The following is a 15498-nucleotide window of genomic DNA, read 5'->3' on the forward strand; positions in this document are numbered from 1 at the left end:
CACACAAATACCATGGTGCCTTGAAGTGAATACGGCATGAAGTGCATGATGTCATCAGCTCATGTTTTTTCCAACATCCTGTCAACCTACCACCAGTCCATCCATGGTTACAGTCGCTGTCCTCAATGCATTTTAATATCATGTAGTAGGTGGTAGGCTCCAGTGGTGGCTGGTGACACAGTCAATCAGAAGACGTCTCTTTGTAACAGCTGGAATGGAAAACATTGAATGGTATCAAACATATCAAACACTTGATTCCATTCAACCCCCCCACCAGCCTCCCCTGATAGGCTCCCCCACCAGCCTCCACCGATAGGCTCCACCGATAGGCTCCACCGATAGGCTCCCCTGATAGGCTCCCCTGATAGGCTCCACCGATAGGCTCCCCTGATAGGCTCCCCTGATAGGCTCCCCTGCAGAAAGAAACAGTCGCTGACATTGTCTCTGGTGCGTTCTGTCCTGTGTCCCTGTCTGTCCCTGTGTAATGTCTGTCCTGTGTCCCTGTCTGTCCTGTGTCCCTGTCTGTCCCTGTGTGGTGTCTATCCTGTGTCCCTGTCTGTCCCTGTGTGGTGTCTGTCCTGTGTCTGTCTGGCTGTTCCTGTGTGATGTCTATCCTGTGTCCCTGTCTGTCTCTGTGTGGTGTCTGTCTGTCTCTGTGTGGTGTCTGTCTGTTTCTGTGTGGTGTCTGTCTCTGTGTGGTGTCTATCCTGTGTCCCTGTCTGTCTCTGTGTGGTGTCTGTCTGTCTCTGTGTGATGTCTGTCTCTGCGTGATGTCTGTCTCTGTGTGATGTCTGTCTGTCTCTGTGTGGTGTCTGTCTGTCTCTGTGTGATGTCTGTCTCTGTGTGATGTCTGTCTCTGTGTGATGTCTGTCTGTCTCTGTGTGGTGTCTGTCTGTCTCTGTGTGATGTCTGTCTCTGTGTGATGTCTGTCTCTGTGTGGTGTCTGTCTCTGTGTGATGTCTGTCTCTGTGTGATGTCTGTCTCTGTGTGGTGTCTGTCTCTGTGTGATGTCTGTCTCTGTGTGATGTCTGTCTGTCTCTGTGTGGTGTCTGTCTGTCTCTGTGTGATGTCTGTCTCTGTGTGGTGTCTGTCTCTGTGTGATGTCTGTCTCTGTGTGATGTCTGTCTCTGTGTGATGTCTGTCTCTGTGTGGTGTCTGTCTCTGTGTGGTGTCTATTCCAGGACTCTGAGGAGGAAACAGACATGGCCCTGAGTTTGGGTCTGGGCCCTCAGGACTTCCACAGCTTCCAGTCCTACATCCCAGAGGACTTTGCCAACTTTGAGGTGTACAACGCTGCCCTGGAGAGCCAGGAGGGGGGGACGGGGGGCAGGGGAGAGCTGAGGGGGGTTCGGGGACGTGGTGGAGGGGGGGAAAGAGAGGGGGCTCCCCGGAGCCCCACCGCCAGCAGCTGCACCAGCGGTTACTTCTCCCACAGTGCCTCAGACGCCACGCTCTCTGACGTGCCATTCGGGGCCAGCGACAGCTCCGACCAGCTCAGCGCCTCCGCAATGGCTCAAGACAGAAATGACCCTGACCGGGAAACCCACAACCTCCACCACCACGAGTCCCCCTCCTTCCACTGCACCAGCACGGCCCGAGGCTGTGTCCAGACCAGAAGTGTCTCGCCGTGGGGTGACACCCAAACCCCTGCGTGTCCCCCCGGCGTCCCCTCCCAGCCCCTCCCCACCACCTCCCCCTCCTCCCCTGTCAGTATTCCTAACTGCTCAGAGCAGCCACCCTCCCCCTCCTCCCCTGTCAGTATTCCTAACTGCTCAGAGCAGCCACCCTCCCCGCAGCCCCGCAGGTGTGTCCTGAGCGTCAGCCAAGAGTTTACAGACTTCAAGGGGGCCGACGACGGCATGGAGGATCTGGGTGAGCTGGGACACTTCCAGTCTGGGGATGCACCACACATATCCCCTGTCCCAGTGGAGGAGGAGAAAGGGGGCTCTGGCAGCAGGCACCAGACCTCTGACAAAGACCTGGTCGTCATCAACACACAACAACAACAACATACATCTCACCCCGGTAACGCCCGGCTCCCTCAGCCCCACTCACACCTCCACAACGGCAAACAGTGTATCGGCAGCGTAGCCGTGCCACGCCCACCACCCTCCAGCCCGCCAGGCCAGCTAGCAGGAGGAGAGCCCCAGATCCAGGAGCCAATCCAGGGAGACCTACCTCCAGGGAGCCCCTGTCCCAGCCCATGCTGCCCTAGCCCCAACCCCAGCAGCACTGAGGCCTCTGGGGACTCCTGCAGCGGAGACGAGGGCTCTGGTTCTCCGGTGGCCCAGCTGCCTGACTGGATGGCTCCCGGGGAGCAGGTCTGGGTGGGGAAGAGGAGCGGCACGGTGCACTACGTCGGCGGGGTGGAGTTCGCCAAGGGGATCTGGGTCGGGGTGCAGCTGGACCTGGCTGTGGGTGAGTGGCTGTTTAGTTATCAAATTATGTTCTGTGTAATAATGATGTACTGGGATGCCTCCCAGTTCCTTATCTACTGTAGTGCCCTATGTAGGGTGCACCCATAGTGTGCTGGTCAAAAGTAGTGCACTATATAGGGTGAGACTGTCATTTGGGACATTCTCTTAGAGTGCTGGTGCTCTGGCAATACTTAACTGACCTTAACTGGACCTGTGAGGAACCTGTCATGTGTTTGAGATGTATGGTGAATGGTCACATGACTCCTGAATATCCCCTCTGTCTCCACTGTCCAGGCAAGCACAACGGGACAGTCCAGGGGAGGGTTTACTTCCGCTGTCCTCCAGGCCACGGGGTGTTCGTCAAGCCCTCCTGTCTCACTAGAGGACCCCCCTCCATGGACACCACAGACCCCCAGCCTCTGGTCCGATAAAATTCACTAAACTCCCCAAATTCCCAGTCTTTCCAGGAATCACGGTTGGAATATTCCCAGAATCAGGAGGGAATAAGAAGGAACTCCAGAATCCTCAAACCAGCATTTCTGGAAAACCTGGGAATTTGGGGAAAGGAACTTTCCACCCAGGACTATCATCTAAAGGGGGTACCCAGATCCAGAGCAGTTCCTACTAGACCAGGGCCAGATCCAGAACAGTTCCTACTAGACCAGGGCCAGATCCAGAACAGTTCCTACTAGACCAGGGCCAGATCCAGAACAGTTCCTACTAGACCAGGGCCAGATCCAGAACAGTTCCTACTAGACCAGGGCCAGATCCAGAACAGTTCCTACTAGACCAGGCCCAGATCTAGAACAGTTACTACTAGACCAGGCCCAGATCCAGAACAGTTCCTACTAGACCAGGGCCAGATCTAGAACAGTTCCTACTAGACCAGGGCCAGATCCAGAACAGTTCCTACTAGACCAGGCCCAGATCCAGAACAGTTCCTACTAGACCAGGCCCAGATCTAGAACAGTTCCTACTAGATCAGGGCCAGATCCAGAACAGTTTCTACTAGATCAGGGCCAGATCCAGAACAGTTCCTACTAGACCAGGCCCAGATCTAGAACAGTTCCTACTAGACCAGGGCCAGATCTAGAACAGTTCCTACTAGACCAGGGCCAGATCCAGAACAGTTTCTACTAGACCAGGGCCAGATCTAGAACAGTTCCTACTAGACCAGGGCCAGATCCAGAACAGTTTCTACTAGACCAGGGCCAGATCCAGAACAGTTCCTACTAGACCAGGGCCAGATCCAGAACAGTTCCTACTAGACCAGGGCCAGATCCAGAACAGTTCCTACTAGACCAGGGCCAGATCCAGAACAGTTCCTACTAGACCAGGGCCAGATCCAGAACAGTTCCTACTAGACCAGGGCCAGATCTAGAACAGTTCCTACTAGATCAGGGCCAGATCCAGAACAGTTCCTACTAGACCAGGGCCAGATCCAGAACAGTTCCTACTAGACCAGGGGCAGATCTAGAACAGTTCCTACTAGACCAGGCCCAGATCCAGAACAGTTCCTACTAGACCAGGGCCAGATCTAGAACAGTTCCTACTAGACCAGGGCCAGATCCAGAACAGTTCCTACTAGACCAGGGCCAGATCCAGAACAGTTCCTACTAGACCAGGGGCAGCTGTCAGCGCTCAACAGCTGAGCCCCAAAACCAGCTCTACTTCTCTCATTCTCACCCTCCCTCTGTTCCACTAGCCTTCCGATCATGTGTTCTATCTGTCGGTATGAACTGCTTTCCCTTTACCATATCTGTCCCATGCGTTTTATGAAGGCATATCATCGTTCAATATCCTTGTTCACTGAAAGTCAAACGCACACATCCAAGTTTTCTGCTGTGTTATTTTAGCTAGAGAGCGTGTTGATGGATAGACATGACCCACACGTGTTTATCTGACGGTGGTATCATTGAATCAGCTCAGCAGCTCATATTCCTGTGCAAACACCAGATCTTCCTGTAGAGGTGACAGAAAGTTGTCATCTGGGGTGTTTGGATCCAGAATGTACTAGTGTTGATAACTCACTGATATCCGGATTGGTTATCCAAGTCACTGTGATATGTCGTCAGGGGTTACCAAAGAACTAAGGTTTCATATCTGCTGTTTTAACTGGTGTGTGTGTGTGTGTGTGTGTGTGTGTGTGTGTGTGTGTGTGTGTGTGTGTGTGTGTGTGTGTGTGTGTGTGTGTGTGTGTGTGTGTGTGTGTGTGTGTGTGTGTGTGTGTACATATGATATGTGTGTCAAAGTAAACATAGTGCCTAGGCCACGAGTCCTCATGAACTTTTGGGCCGTCTGCAAACAAATCATGAATTGAACATGATTTCATGAATCATGAATTTGAAGATGTATGACTGTGGTTGCTATGTTGCCCATGTAGGCTTCATCATTAGCCTGTTGTTGTTGTTGTTGGTGGTGTACTGTAACACTGTGGAATGACAGATTGTCCCCCCCCCACTGAAACTATTGGGACTGTTGCCATTGCTGACTGACTGAATCATGCTTCTTGCACTGGAGTGGATCAACCCTCGCAGAGTTCCTCACACAAGACTTCTGTCTTCCATTCAGGACAAAGGAAACGTATCCTATCTGTGCGTGTTTCTCAGTTTCTCCACTGTCCTGCATTGTGCCTCTCAAGGGGATGGAAACTGAGGTGTCCATGTTGGATCTATGCTGTGTCAACTATCTGAATTAAGCGACTTGGCTTCCTCTGGGTCGTATTCACTAGGCACAAAATGGAAGAAAACAGACTGAAAAGGGGAAAGAGTACATGAACTTGTCCAATAAGAAACTCTCTGTTTTTGTTTTGTGAAACCTTTTCCGTTGCAGAACGTTTTGCTATGGGGTATGTACACCAATGAATATGATCCCGGTTGTGAGGAGCACTTCACTGAGTTTACAAAACATTAAGAACACATGCTCTTTCCATGAGACAGACTGACCAGGTGAATCCAGGTGACAGCAGTCCCTTCTTCATGTCTCTTGTTGAATCCTCTTGTAGATGAAGGGGAGGAGACGGGTTAAAGAAGGATTTTTAGGCCCTGAGACATGGATTGTGTGTGAGGGCCATTCAGAGGGTGAACGGGCAAGATAAAAGATTTAAGTGCCTTTGAACAGGGTATGGTAGTAGATGCCAGGGGTACCGGTTTGTGTCAAGAACTGCAACGCTGCTGAGTTTTTCCACACGCAACAGTTTCCTGTGTCAATCAAGTATTTTCCACCACCCGAAGGACATCCAGCCAACTGGACACAACTGTGGGAAGCATTGGAGTCTACATGGGCCAGCATCCCTGTGGAACGCTTTCAACTCCTTGTAGAGTCAACATGGGCCAGCATCACTGTGGAACGCTTTCAACTCCTTGTAGAGTCAACATGGGCCAGCATCCCTGTGGAACGCTTTCAACTCCTTGTAGAGTCAACATGGGCCAGCATCCCTGTGGAACGCTTTCAACTCCTTGTCGAGTCAACATGGGCCAGCATCCCTGTGGAACGCTTTCAACTCCTTGTAGAGTCAACATGGGCCAGCATCCCTGTGGAACGCTTTCAACTCCTTGTCGAGTCAACATGGGCCAGCATCCCTGTGGAACGCTTTCAACTCCTTGTAGAGTCAACATGGGCCAGCATCCCTGTGGAACGCTTTCAACTCCTTGTCAAGTCAACATGGGCCAGCATCCCTGTGGAACGCGTTCAACTCCTTGTAGAGTCAACATGGGCCAGCATCCCTGTGGAACGCTTTCAACTCCTTGTAGAGTTCATGCCCTGAGAATTTAGGCTGTTCTGAGGGCAAAAGGAGGTGCAACTCAATATTAGTAAGGTGTTCTTAGTGTTTTGTATACTCAGTGTGTACTATAATGCATTGTCCCTCTCAAGGGGGTGGAAACTGAGGCTAGACTGGGCCTGACTGAAGGCTGGCTGGCCTGATGCATGATGACCTGAAGCTCACAGGCATTTACAATGCCCTCCACCAATACCTTGGCCTGTTACTGTTAGGTTGAATGCCCTCCTCCAATCCCCTGGACTGTAACTGTTAGGTTGAATGCCCTCCTCCAATCCCCTGGACTGTTACTGTTAGGTTGAATGCCCTCCTCCAATCCCCTGGACTGTTACTGTTAGGTTGAATGCCCTCCACCAATCCCCTGGACTGTTACTGTTAGGTTGAATGCCCTCCTCCAATCCCCTGGACTGTTACTGTTAGGTTGAATGCCCTCCACCAATCCCCTGGACTGTTACTGTTAGGTTGAATGCCCTCCTCCAATCCCCTGGACTGTTACTGTTAGGTTGAATGCCCTCCTCCAATCCCCTGGACTGTTACTGTTAGGTTGAATGCCCTCCTCCAATCCCCTGGACTGTTACTGTTAGGTTGAATGCCCTCCACCAATCCCCTGGACTGTTACTGTTAGGTTGAATGACTAATGATGAACCCTACCTACAGTGATTTGCTCTGACAGCATTTTCTATGTTAATTTGACTAATGAGTAACATTTAAGTATTTTTTTAGAGATACTCATGTCAACAAATGAATTTAGTTTATTTTACAGGGAGAGGTGTATGAACAGGGGATGGACACTATGAGGAAATGGGATGGGAGAGAAGATGTCAAATAGTTTTATAACCTGAATGATGAACCATGTCTCTGACATTTTGTATTTTATTGGAGCTGTGGATGTGTCTAGCTCTGGTCCAGGGGGTTAGTGCATTCCTCACTAACGCCCTGGACCAGAGCTAGTTGTGGCTAACTGTGGTAGAGAGAAATATAATTTTAAAATGCTGTAATTTCAAGTAAATAAGAAAAGAAACCCAAGACCTTACTTTAAAGACAAGATCAAAGCTGCTCTCCCTAATGAGGAGTTGTACATATACATGCATTTGAACATAGTATTATTTGCAATATTATAATGTACAGAATTGTATTTATAATGTATCTCAACAAACTGTTTTAATTGGTACAAAGATGTTCTAGAATACAGAACGTTTACAATCTAAACACTTGTGTGTGTGTGTGTCGCCTCTTATTTGCATTCAATCATTTGAGTCAATGCAGGTATTTATTGAGACTCGTGCAACTATTTCTTCCTGATTACAGCCTCATTGAAGTGTTTGAGTGTAATTCACGGTGTCGAGTAGGAATAATTATACGGAACAAAAATATAAACGCAACGTGTAAAGTGTTGGTCCCATGTTTCATGAGCTGAAATAAAACATCACAGACATTTTCCATATGCACAATAAGCTTATTTCTCTCCAATTTTGGGCACAAATTAGTTTACATCCCTGTTAGTGAGCAGTTCTACTTTGCCAAGGTAATCCATCCACCTGACAGGTGTGGCATATCAAGGAGCTGATTAAACAGCATGATCAGTACACAGGTGCACCTTGTGCAGTTTGTCAAACAACACAATGCTACAGATGTTTCAAGTTTTGAGGGAGTGTGCATTTGGCATGCTGACTGCAGGAATGTCCACCAGAGCTGTTGCCAGACAATTTAATGTTAATTTCTCTACCATAAGCCGTCTCCAATGTCATTTTAGAGTATTACGTCCAACTGGCCTCACAACCTCAGACCACGTGTAACCACGCCAACCCAGGACCTCCACATCCTGCTTCTTCACCTCAGACCACGTGTAACCACGCCAGCCCAGGACCTCCACATCCGGCTTCTTCACCTCAGACCACGTGTAACCACGCCAGCCCAGGACCTCCACATCCTGCTTCTTCACCTCAGACCACGTGTAACCACGCCAGCCCAGGACCTCCACATCCTGCTTCTTCACCTCAGACCACGTGTAACCACGCCAACCCAGGACCTCCACATCCTGCTTCTTCACCTCAGACCACGTGTAACCACGCCAGCCCAGGACCTCCACATCCGGCTTCTTCACCTCAGACCACGTGTAACCACGCCAACCCAGGACCTCCACATCCTGCTTCTTCAGCTCAGACCACGTGTAACCACGCCAACCCAGGACCTCCACATCCTGCTTCTTCACCTCAGACCACGTGTAACCACGCCAGCCCAGGACCTCCACATCCTGCTTCTTCACCTCAGACCACGTGTAACCACGCCAGCCCAGGACCTCCACATCCTGCTTCTTCACCTCAGACCACGTGTAACCACGCCAGCCCAGGACCTCCACATCCTGCTTCTTCACCTCAGACCACGTGTAACCACGCCAGCCCAGGACCTCCACATCCTGCTTCTTCACCTCAGACCACGTGTAACCACGCCAGCCCAGGACCTCCACATCCTGCTTCTTCACCTCAGACCACGTGTAACCACGCCAGCCCAGGACCTCCACATCCTGCTTCTTCACCTCAGACCACGTGTAACCACGCCAGCCCAGGACCTCCACATCCTGCTTCTTCACCTCAGACCACGTGTAACCACGCCAGCCCAGGACCTCCACATCCTGCTTCTTCACCTCAGACCACGTGTAACCACGCCAGCCCAGGACCTCCACATCCTGCTTCTTCACCTCAGACCACGTGTAACCACGCCAACCCAGGACCTCCACATCCTGCTTCTTCACCTCAGACCACGTGTAACCACGCCAACCCAGGACCTCCACATCCTGCTTCTTCACCTCAGACCACGTGTAACCACGCCAGCCCAGGACCTCCACATCCTGCTTCTTCACCTCAGACCACGTGTAACCACGCCAGGCCAGGACCTCCACACCCTGCTTCTTCACCTCAGACCACATATAACCACGCCAGCCCAGGACCTCCACATCCTGCTTCTTCACCTCAGACCACGTGTAACCACGCCAGCCCAGGACCTCCACATCCTGCTTCTTCACCTCAGACCACGTGTAACCACGCCAACCCAGGACCTCCACATCCGGCTTCTTCACCTGTGCTGTTGTCTGAATACCAGAGGAGTATTTCTGTCTGTAATAATGCCCTTTTGTGGGGGAAAACTAATTCTGATTAGCTGGGCCTGGCTCCCAAGTCAGTGGGCCTATGCCCTTCCAGGCCCCCCATGGCTGCTCCCCTGCCCAGTCATATGAAATCCATATTTAAGGGCCTAATGAATGTATTGAAATTGACTGATTTCCTCATATGAACTGTAACTCAGTAAAATCTGTGAAGTTGTTGCATGTTGTGTTTATATTTGTGTTGAGTATATTACTGTATGATTCATAGTTGAACTACTGTGTCATTGGTGCAATATTATTTTCAAAGGTTGTGTTTTAAGAGTGGTTTCACTAGGTGGTGCTAGTTAACAGTCTGAGTTAGAGGTAGTGCTCTCCACAGTGACCCAGAGAAGAGACTGAGTTAGAGGTAGTGCTCTCCACAGTGACCCAGAGAAGAGACTGAGTTAGAGGTAGTGCTCTCCACAGTGACCCAGAGAAGAGACTGAGTTAGAGGTAGTGCTCTCCACAGTGACCCAGAGAAGAGACTGAGTTAGAGGTAGTTCTCTCCACAGTGACCCAGAGAAGAGACTGAGTTAGAGGTAGTGCTCTCCACAGTGACCCAGAGAAGAGACTGAGTTAGAGGTAGTTCTCTCCACAGTGACCCAGAGAAGAGACTGAGTTAGAGGTAGTTCTCTCCACAGTGACCCAGAGAAGAGACTGAGTTAGAGGTAGTTCTCTCCACAGTGACCCAGAGAAGAGACTGGGTTAGAGGTAGTGCTCTCCACAGTGACCCAGAGAAGAGACTGAGTTAGAGGTAGTTCTCTCCACAGTGACCCAGAGAAGAGACTGAGTTAGAGGTAGTGCTCTCCACAGTGACCCAGAGAAGAGACTGAGTTAGAGGTAGTTCTCTCCACAGTGACCCAGAGAAGAGACTGAGTTCGAGGTAGTTCTCTCCACAGTGACCCAGAGAAGAGACTGAGTTAGAGGTAGTTCTCTCCACAGTGACCCAGAGAAGAGACTGGGTTAGAGGTAGTGCTCTCCACAGTGACCCAGAGAAGAGACTGAGTTAGAGGTAGTGCTCTCCATAGTGACCCAGAGAAGAGACTGAGTTAGAGGTAGTTCTCTCCACAGTGACCCAGAGAAGAGACTGAGTTAGAGGTAGTTCTCTCCACAGTGACCCAGAGAAGAGACTGAGTTAGAGGTAGTTCTCTCCACAGTGACCCAGAGAAGAGACTGAGTTAGAGGTAGTTCTCTCCACAGTGACCCAGAGAAGAGACTGAGTTAGAGGTTGCCGGACAGCAGTGTCGATTTTAGCATGTAAATCTTGGTTGGGCGAAATCCCAAAACACATGTGGGATGCATGCCAGCAAAGCCACTACACAACACAACACTAAACAATACGTGAATTGCACTATAACGGTGCCAAACGGTGCCCACAAACTGTTAGGGCCGACATAAAGCTGTCCCAACAGCAGTCCCAACATATTGCTTCTGCTACACCTGGTTATCAGGGGAGCTTCATCTGGCAGCGAAACAGTTCATTCAGCCTCATTTACTGCCCTTTAAAAAAACATAGCTGATATGGCTAACTTGTTTAAACAAATGTGGTTTCTACTGACAATTGAGATGTACAAACTATGGCATAAGGGCAGCAGATAAGAGGCAATCTGTAATTTTGATTAAGACATTAGTGAGAGAGCTAGGACAGACGTAGTCAATATAACTGTTTATCACTTTTGAAATGTACAGCGACAGAATTCGGAACAAATCCATTTTTATTTGTCACATACACATGGTTAGCAGATGTTAATGCGAGTGTAGCGAAATGCTTGTGCTTGAAGTCAGGTGCAGGAGAGCAGAGAGTTGTGATCTACTGGTGTAGAGGTCAGGTGCAGGAGGGCAGAGCGTTGTGATCTACTGGTGTAGAAGTCAGGTGCAGGAGAGCAGAGAGTTGTGATCTACTGGTGTAGAGGTCAGGTGCAGGAGGGCAGAGAGTTGTGATCTACTGGTGTAGAAGTCAGGTGCAGGAGAGCAGAGAGTTGTGATCTACTGGTGTAGAAGTCAGGTGCAGGAGAGCAGAGAGTTGTGATCTATTGGTGTGGAAGTCAGGTGCAGGAGAGCAGAGAGTTGTAATCTACTGGTGTTGAAGTCAGGTGCAGGAGAGCAGAGAGTTGTGATCTACTGGTGTGGAAGTCAGGTGCAGGAGAGCAGAGAGTTGTGATCTACTGGTGTAGAAGTCAGGTGCAGGAGAGCAGAGAGTTGTAATCTACTGGTGTTGAAGTCAGGTGCAGGAGAGCAGAGAGTTGTGATCTACTGGTGTTGAAGTCAGGTGCAGGAGAGCAGAGAGTTGTGATCTATTGGTGTAGGAGTCAGGTGCAGGAGAACAGAGAGTTGTGATCTACTGGTGTTGAAGTCAGGTGCAGGAGAGCAGAGAGTTGTGATCTACTAGTGTTGAAGTCAGGTGCAGGAGACCAGAGAGTTGTGATCTATTGGTGTGGAAGTCAGGTGCAGGAGAGCAGAGAGTTGTGATCTACTGGTGTGGAAGTCAGGTGCAGGAGAGCAGAGAGTTGTGATCAGGCGCACACTTTATTCGGCAGAAGCAAACAACAGACGGACGCAACAGTGTCCAGCAAACCTCCAGCCAAAGGCAAAAGTGCAAAGCGTGACAAAGTCACAAATAAGCAAAAATGTTTAACAATTAATAAACATCCTCCGGGTTGAAACATAGTACCCGGGGAAAAACCAGCTAGGCGCGTCAATACACAACACGTACCAAAACAATCCCACACAAAGACATGGAGGGGACCAGAGGAAGATATACAGTTGATTAGGGGATGTAAACCAGGTGTGCGGGGAACAAGACAAAACAAATGGAACAATGAAAAGTGGAGCGGCGATGGCTAGAAGACCGGTGACGTCGACCGCCGAACGACGCCCGAACAAGGAGAGGAGCCGACTTCGGCGGAAGTCGTGACACCCTGGCATATTACATCATTTATGCAGCAGTATACAATACATTTTTGGACTCACCTTGTTGTGCTGTGCTCACTTGAACAGAAGGGGGTCCTTCTTGTGGGTAGATTTTCTCATCAAACTTTTTCATCAAAGTCTGCTATTCTCTGGATGTATGGTGCTGTCAAGACAACTGGGGACTCAAAAAAAAAACAAGGAAGAGTCATGAAGTCAGTGATCTTCAGGTCGTAACTCTAGAAAGAGGCCCGAGTTCCCGGCTTGGTATTCCGAGTTGGATAACCGCTCAAAACATATTTTCCCAGTCGGAGCTCGTTTTTTTCTGAGTTCCCAGTTGTGTTGAACACACTGAAGTCTGAGATTTCCCAGTTCTGAGTTCCCGGTTGTGTTGAACTCACTGAAGTCTGAGATTTCCCAGTACTGAGTTCCCAGTTGTGTTGAACTCACTGAAGTCTGAGATTTCCCAGTTCTGAGTTTCCAGTTGTTTTCAATGCGGCAGAAGTCATGCTGAATTGAAGGCTTGGCCAATGTATTCAATATTTTCTGGCCCATGGTGTTGCATGTGAATGTTTAACATTTTAAGCTTGGAAAAGAGACCCTTAAATCCAGACTTGGACCACACACCCTCTCCACTGAATAGCAGGCTAGTTATTGCTTTGCAGCACTTGCAGTCAGCCACTGATTCCTTCCAAACGACTCGTTGTTGAATTTGCAATTTCCAACTTGTTGTGTAATGTTTATGTCCAATGGCCGATGAGCACCGATACGTTTTATCTATAATTTCTCTTCATATGACAAGGATTGAAAAGGATTTGCCAGTAGATTGTCGACTTGATTCGTGATGATGACTCCTTGTCTAGCTTGCTAGCAAAGATTTTGAAAGTATGATGTTGACAGGATCAGTCTAATCAAAGCTATGGTAGATATAATGTGATGTGACGTAATTTTATCTGTGGCCAATTGAGTCTTCTTGGATGGGCACTTCTAATGTAACTCTATGGCAGCACCCAAGAGGCTTGAATTTTCAAGCTTTCCCTATAGATTTTGACGTGACCAAGTGCTCCCAGGAGTGACAGAACACTGAGCCAATCACGTCAGACACCAAACCCTCCGCTCTGTATTTTCCACCACCACAGAAAGCACTGAACTAGGTTGAAACACCTGCATTTTGGAGCTGCTTTACTCAAGAAAGCAAAAAAGAGACAATGTTTGTATGCGGTTTCATGTTACGTGTATTAATGCCAAAATAACATGCAAAATAGTGATGTCATGTGACAGACACTATCCTTATCATGTGACAGACACTATCCTGTGGCAGACACTATCCTTATCATGTGGCAGACACTATCCTGTGGCAGACACTATCCTTATCCTGTGACAGACACTATCCTTATCCTGTGACAGACACTATCCTTATCCTGTGACAGACATTATCCTGACAGACACTATCCTGTGACAGACACTATCCTTATCCTGTGACAGACACTATCCTTATCCTGTTGCAGACACTATCCTGACAGACACTATCCTTATCATGTGACAGACACTATCCTTATCCTGTGACAGACACTATCCTGACAGACACTATCATGTGACACACTATCCTGTGACAGACACTATCCTTATCCTGTGGGAGACACTATCCTTATCCTGTGACAGACACTATCCTGTGACAGACACTATCCTTATCCTGTGACAGACACTATCCTGTGACAGACACTATCCTTATCATGTGACAGACACTATCCTGACAGACACTATCCTGACAGACACTATCATGTGACAGACACTATCCTGTGACAGACATTATCCTTATCCTGTGACAGACACTATCATGTGACAGACAATATCCTGTGACAGACACTATCCTGTCAAAGACACTATCCTGTGAAAGACACTATCCTGTAAAAGACACTATCCTGTGAAAGACACTATCCTGTGAAAGATACTATCCTGTGAAAGACACTATCCTGTGGCAGACACTATCCTGTGAAAGACACTATCCTGTGACAGGCACTATCCTGTGACAGACAATATCCTGTGACAGACACTATCCTGTGAAAGACACTATCCTGTGAAAGACACTATCATGTGACAGACACTATCCTGTAAAAGACACTATCCTGTGAAAGATACTATCCTGTGAAAGACACTATCCTGTGGCAGACACTATCCTGTGAAAGACACTATCCTGTAAAAGACACTATCCTGTGACAGGCACTATCCTGTGACAGACAATATCCTGTGACAGACACTATCCTGTGAAAGACACTATCCTGTGAAAGACACTATCCTGTGAAAGACACTATCCTGTAAAAGACACTATCCTGTGAAAGATACTATCCTGTGAAAGACACTATCCTGTGGCAGACACTATCCTGTGAAAGACACTATCCTGTGACAGACACTATCCTGTGACAGACAATATCCTGTGACAGACACTATCATGTGACAGACAATATCCTGTGACAGACACTATCCTGTGAAAGACACTATCCTGTGAAAGACACTATCCTGTAAAAGACACTATCCTGTGAAAGACACTATCCTGTGACAGACACTATCCTGTAAAAGACACTATCCTGTGAAAGACACTATCCTGTGACAGACACTATCCTGTAAAAGACACTATCCTGTGAAAGACACTATCCTGTGACAGACACTATCCTGTAAAAGACACTATCCTGTGAAAGATACTATCCTGTGAAAGACACTATCCTGTGTGACAGTAGTACATAGACCTATGGATGACAGACTGAGTTGTCAACACAGGTGTTTTTTTGTGAGCTCAGCTCTACATGAAGAGGACTTTGGGATGTATCCCAAATGGCTGTGCTGGGGACAATGCTGTCTGGATAGCTGCTTTTGACTGCTAGATTTACAGGGACTCCGTCTGTGGCTTGGTTTTGTAAGGGGATCCTGCCTGCCTTAGCCACAGCCTCAGATCCAGCACCTTGTCACAATAGTGTATGGCTGGCTGGCCGCCTGGCTGGCTGTCTGGTCACTCCAAAGAGAGAGTTTCAGACCAATTCTTCAGCTGCTTCTCTGTTGCTCCAATTCCAAATTGACCCCACCTTCTGGTCCAGGGGAAGACAACCCTGGTCCTGGGGTGCAGCAGGAGCTTAATGTTTTTTTAATTTAACTAACCTGAAAGACTAGGTTTGTTGAATTTAGGCAATCATTGAACTGATCAATTAGCTCAGTTGGTCAGGTGTGATGTGTGGTGCCTAGTTGGAACAAAATCCTACATGACC

At 48.7% G+C, this 15498-nt stretch overlaps 1 protein-coding gene across 10 annotated transcripts in view; it reads left to right on the forward strand.

The window, feature by feature from the left end:
- LOC110514705 (kinesin-like protein KIF13A) overlaps positions 1-6663 on the forward strand; it is a 181244-nt gene extending 174581 nt beyond the window's left edge. For all 10 annotated transcript variants that reach the window (XM_090187006.1, XM_090187024.1, XM_090187011.1 and 7 more), the window contains 2 exons: positions 1182-2418; positions 2712-6663. In XM_090187006.1, the coding sequence (XP_090043132.1) occupies positions 1182-2418; positions 2712-2848 (1374 nt within the window). In that variant the 3' untranslated portion in view covers positions 2849-6663. The remainder of the gene's footprint in view (positions 1-1181; positions 2419-2711) is intronic.
- The last annotated feature ends 8835 nt before the right edge of the window (positions 6664-15498 follow it).

The sequence above is a fragment of the Oncorhynchus mykiss genome, chromosome 2 (genome assembly GCF_057628025.1).
Source record: "Oncorhynchus mykiss isolate SJ-2025 chromosome 2, ASM5762802v1, whole genome shotgun sequence".
Lineage (NCBI taxonomy): Eukaryota > Metazoa > Chordata > Actinopteri > Salmoniformes > Salmonidae > Oncorhynchus > Oncorhynchus mykiss.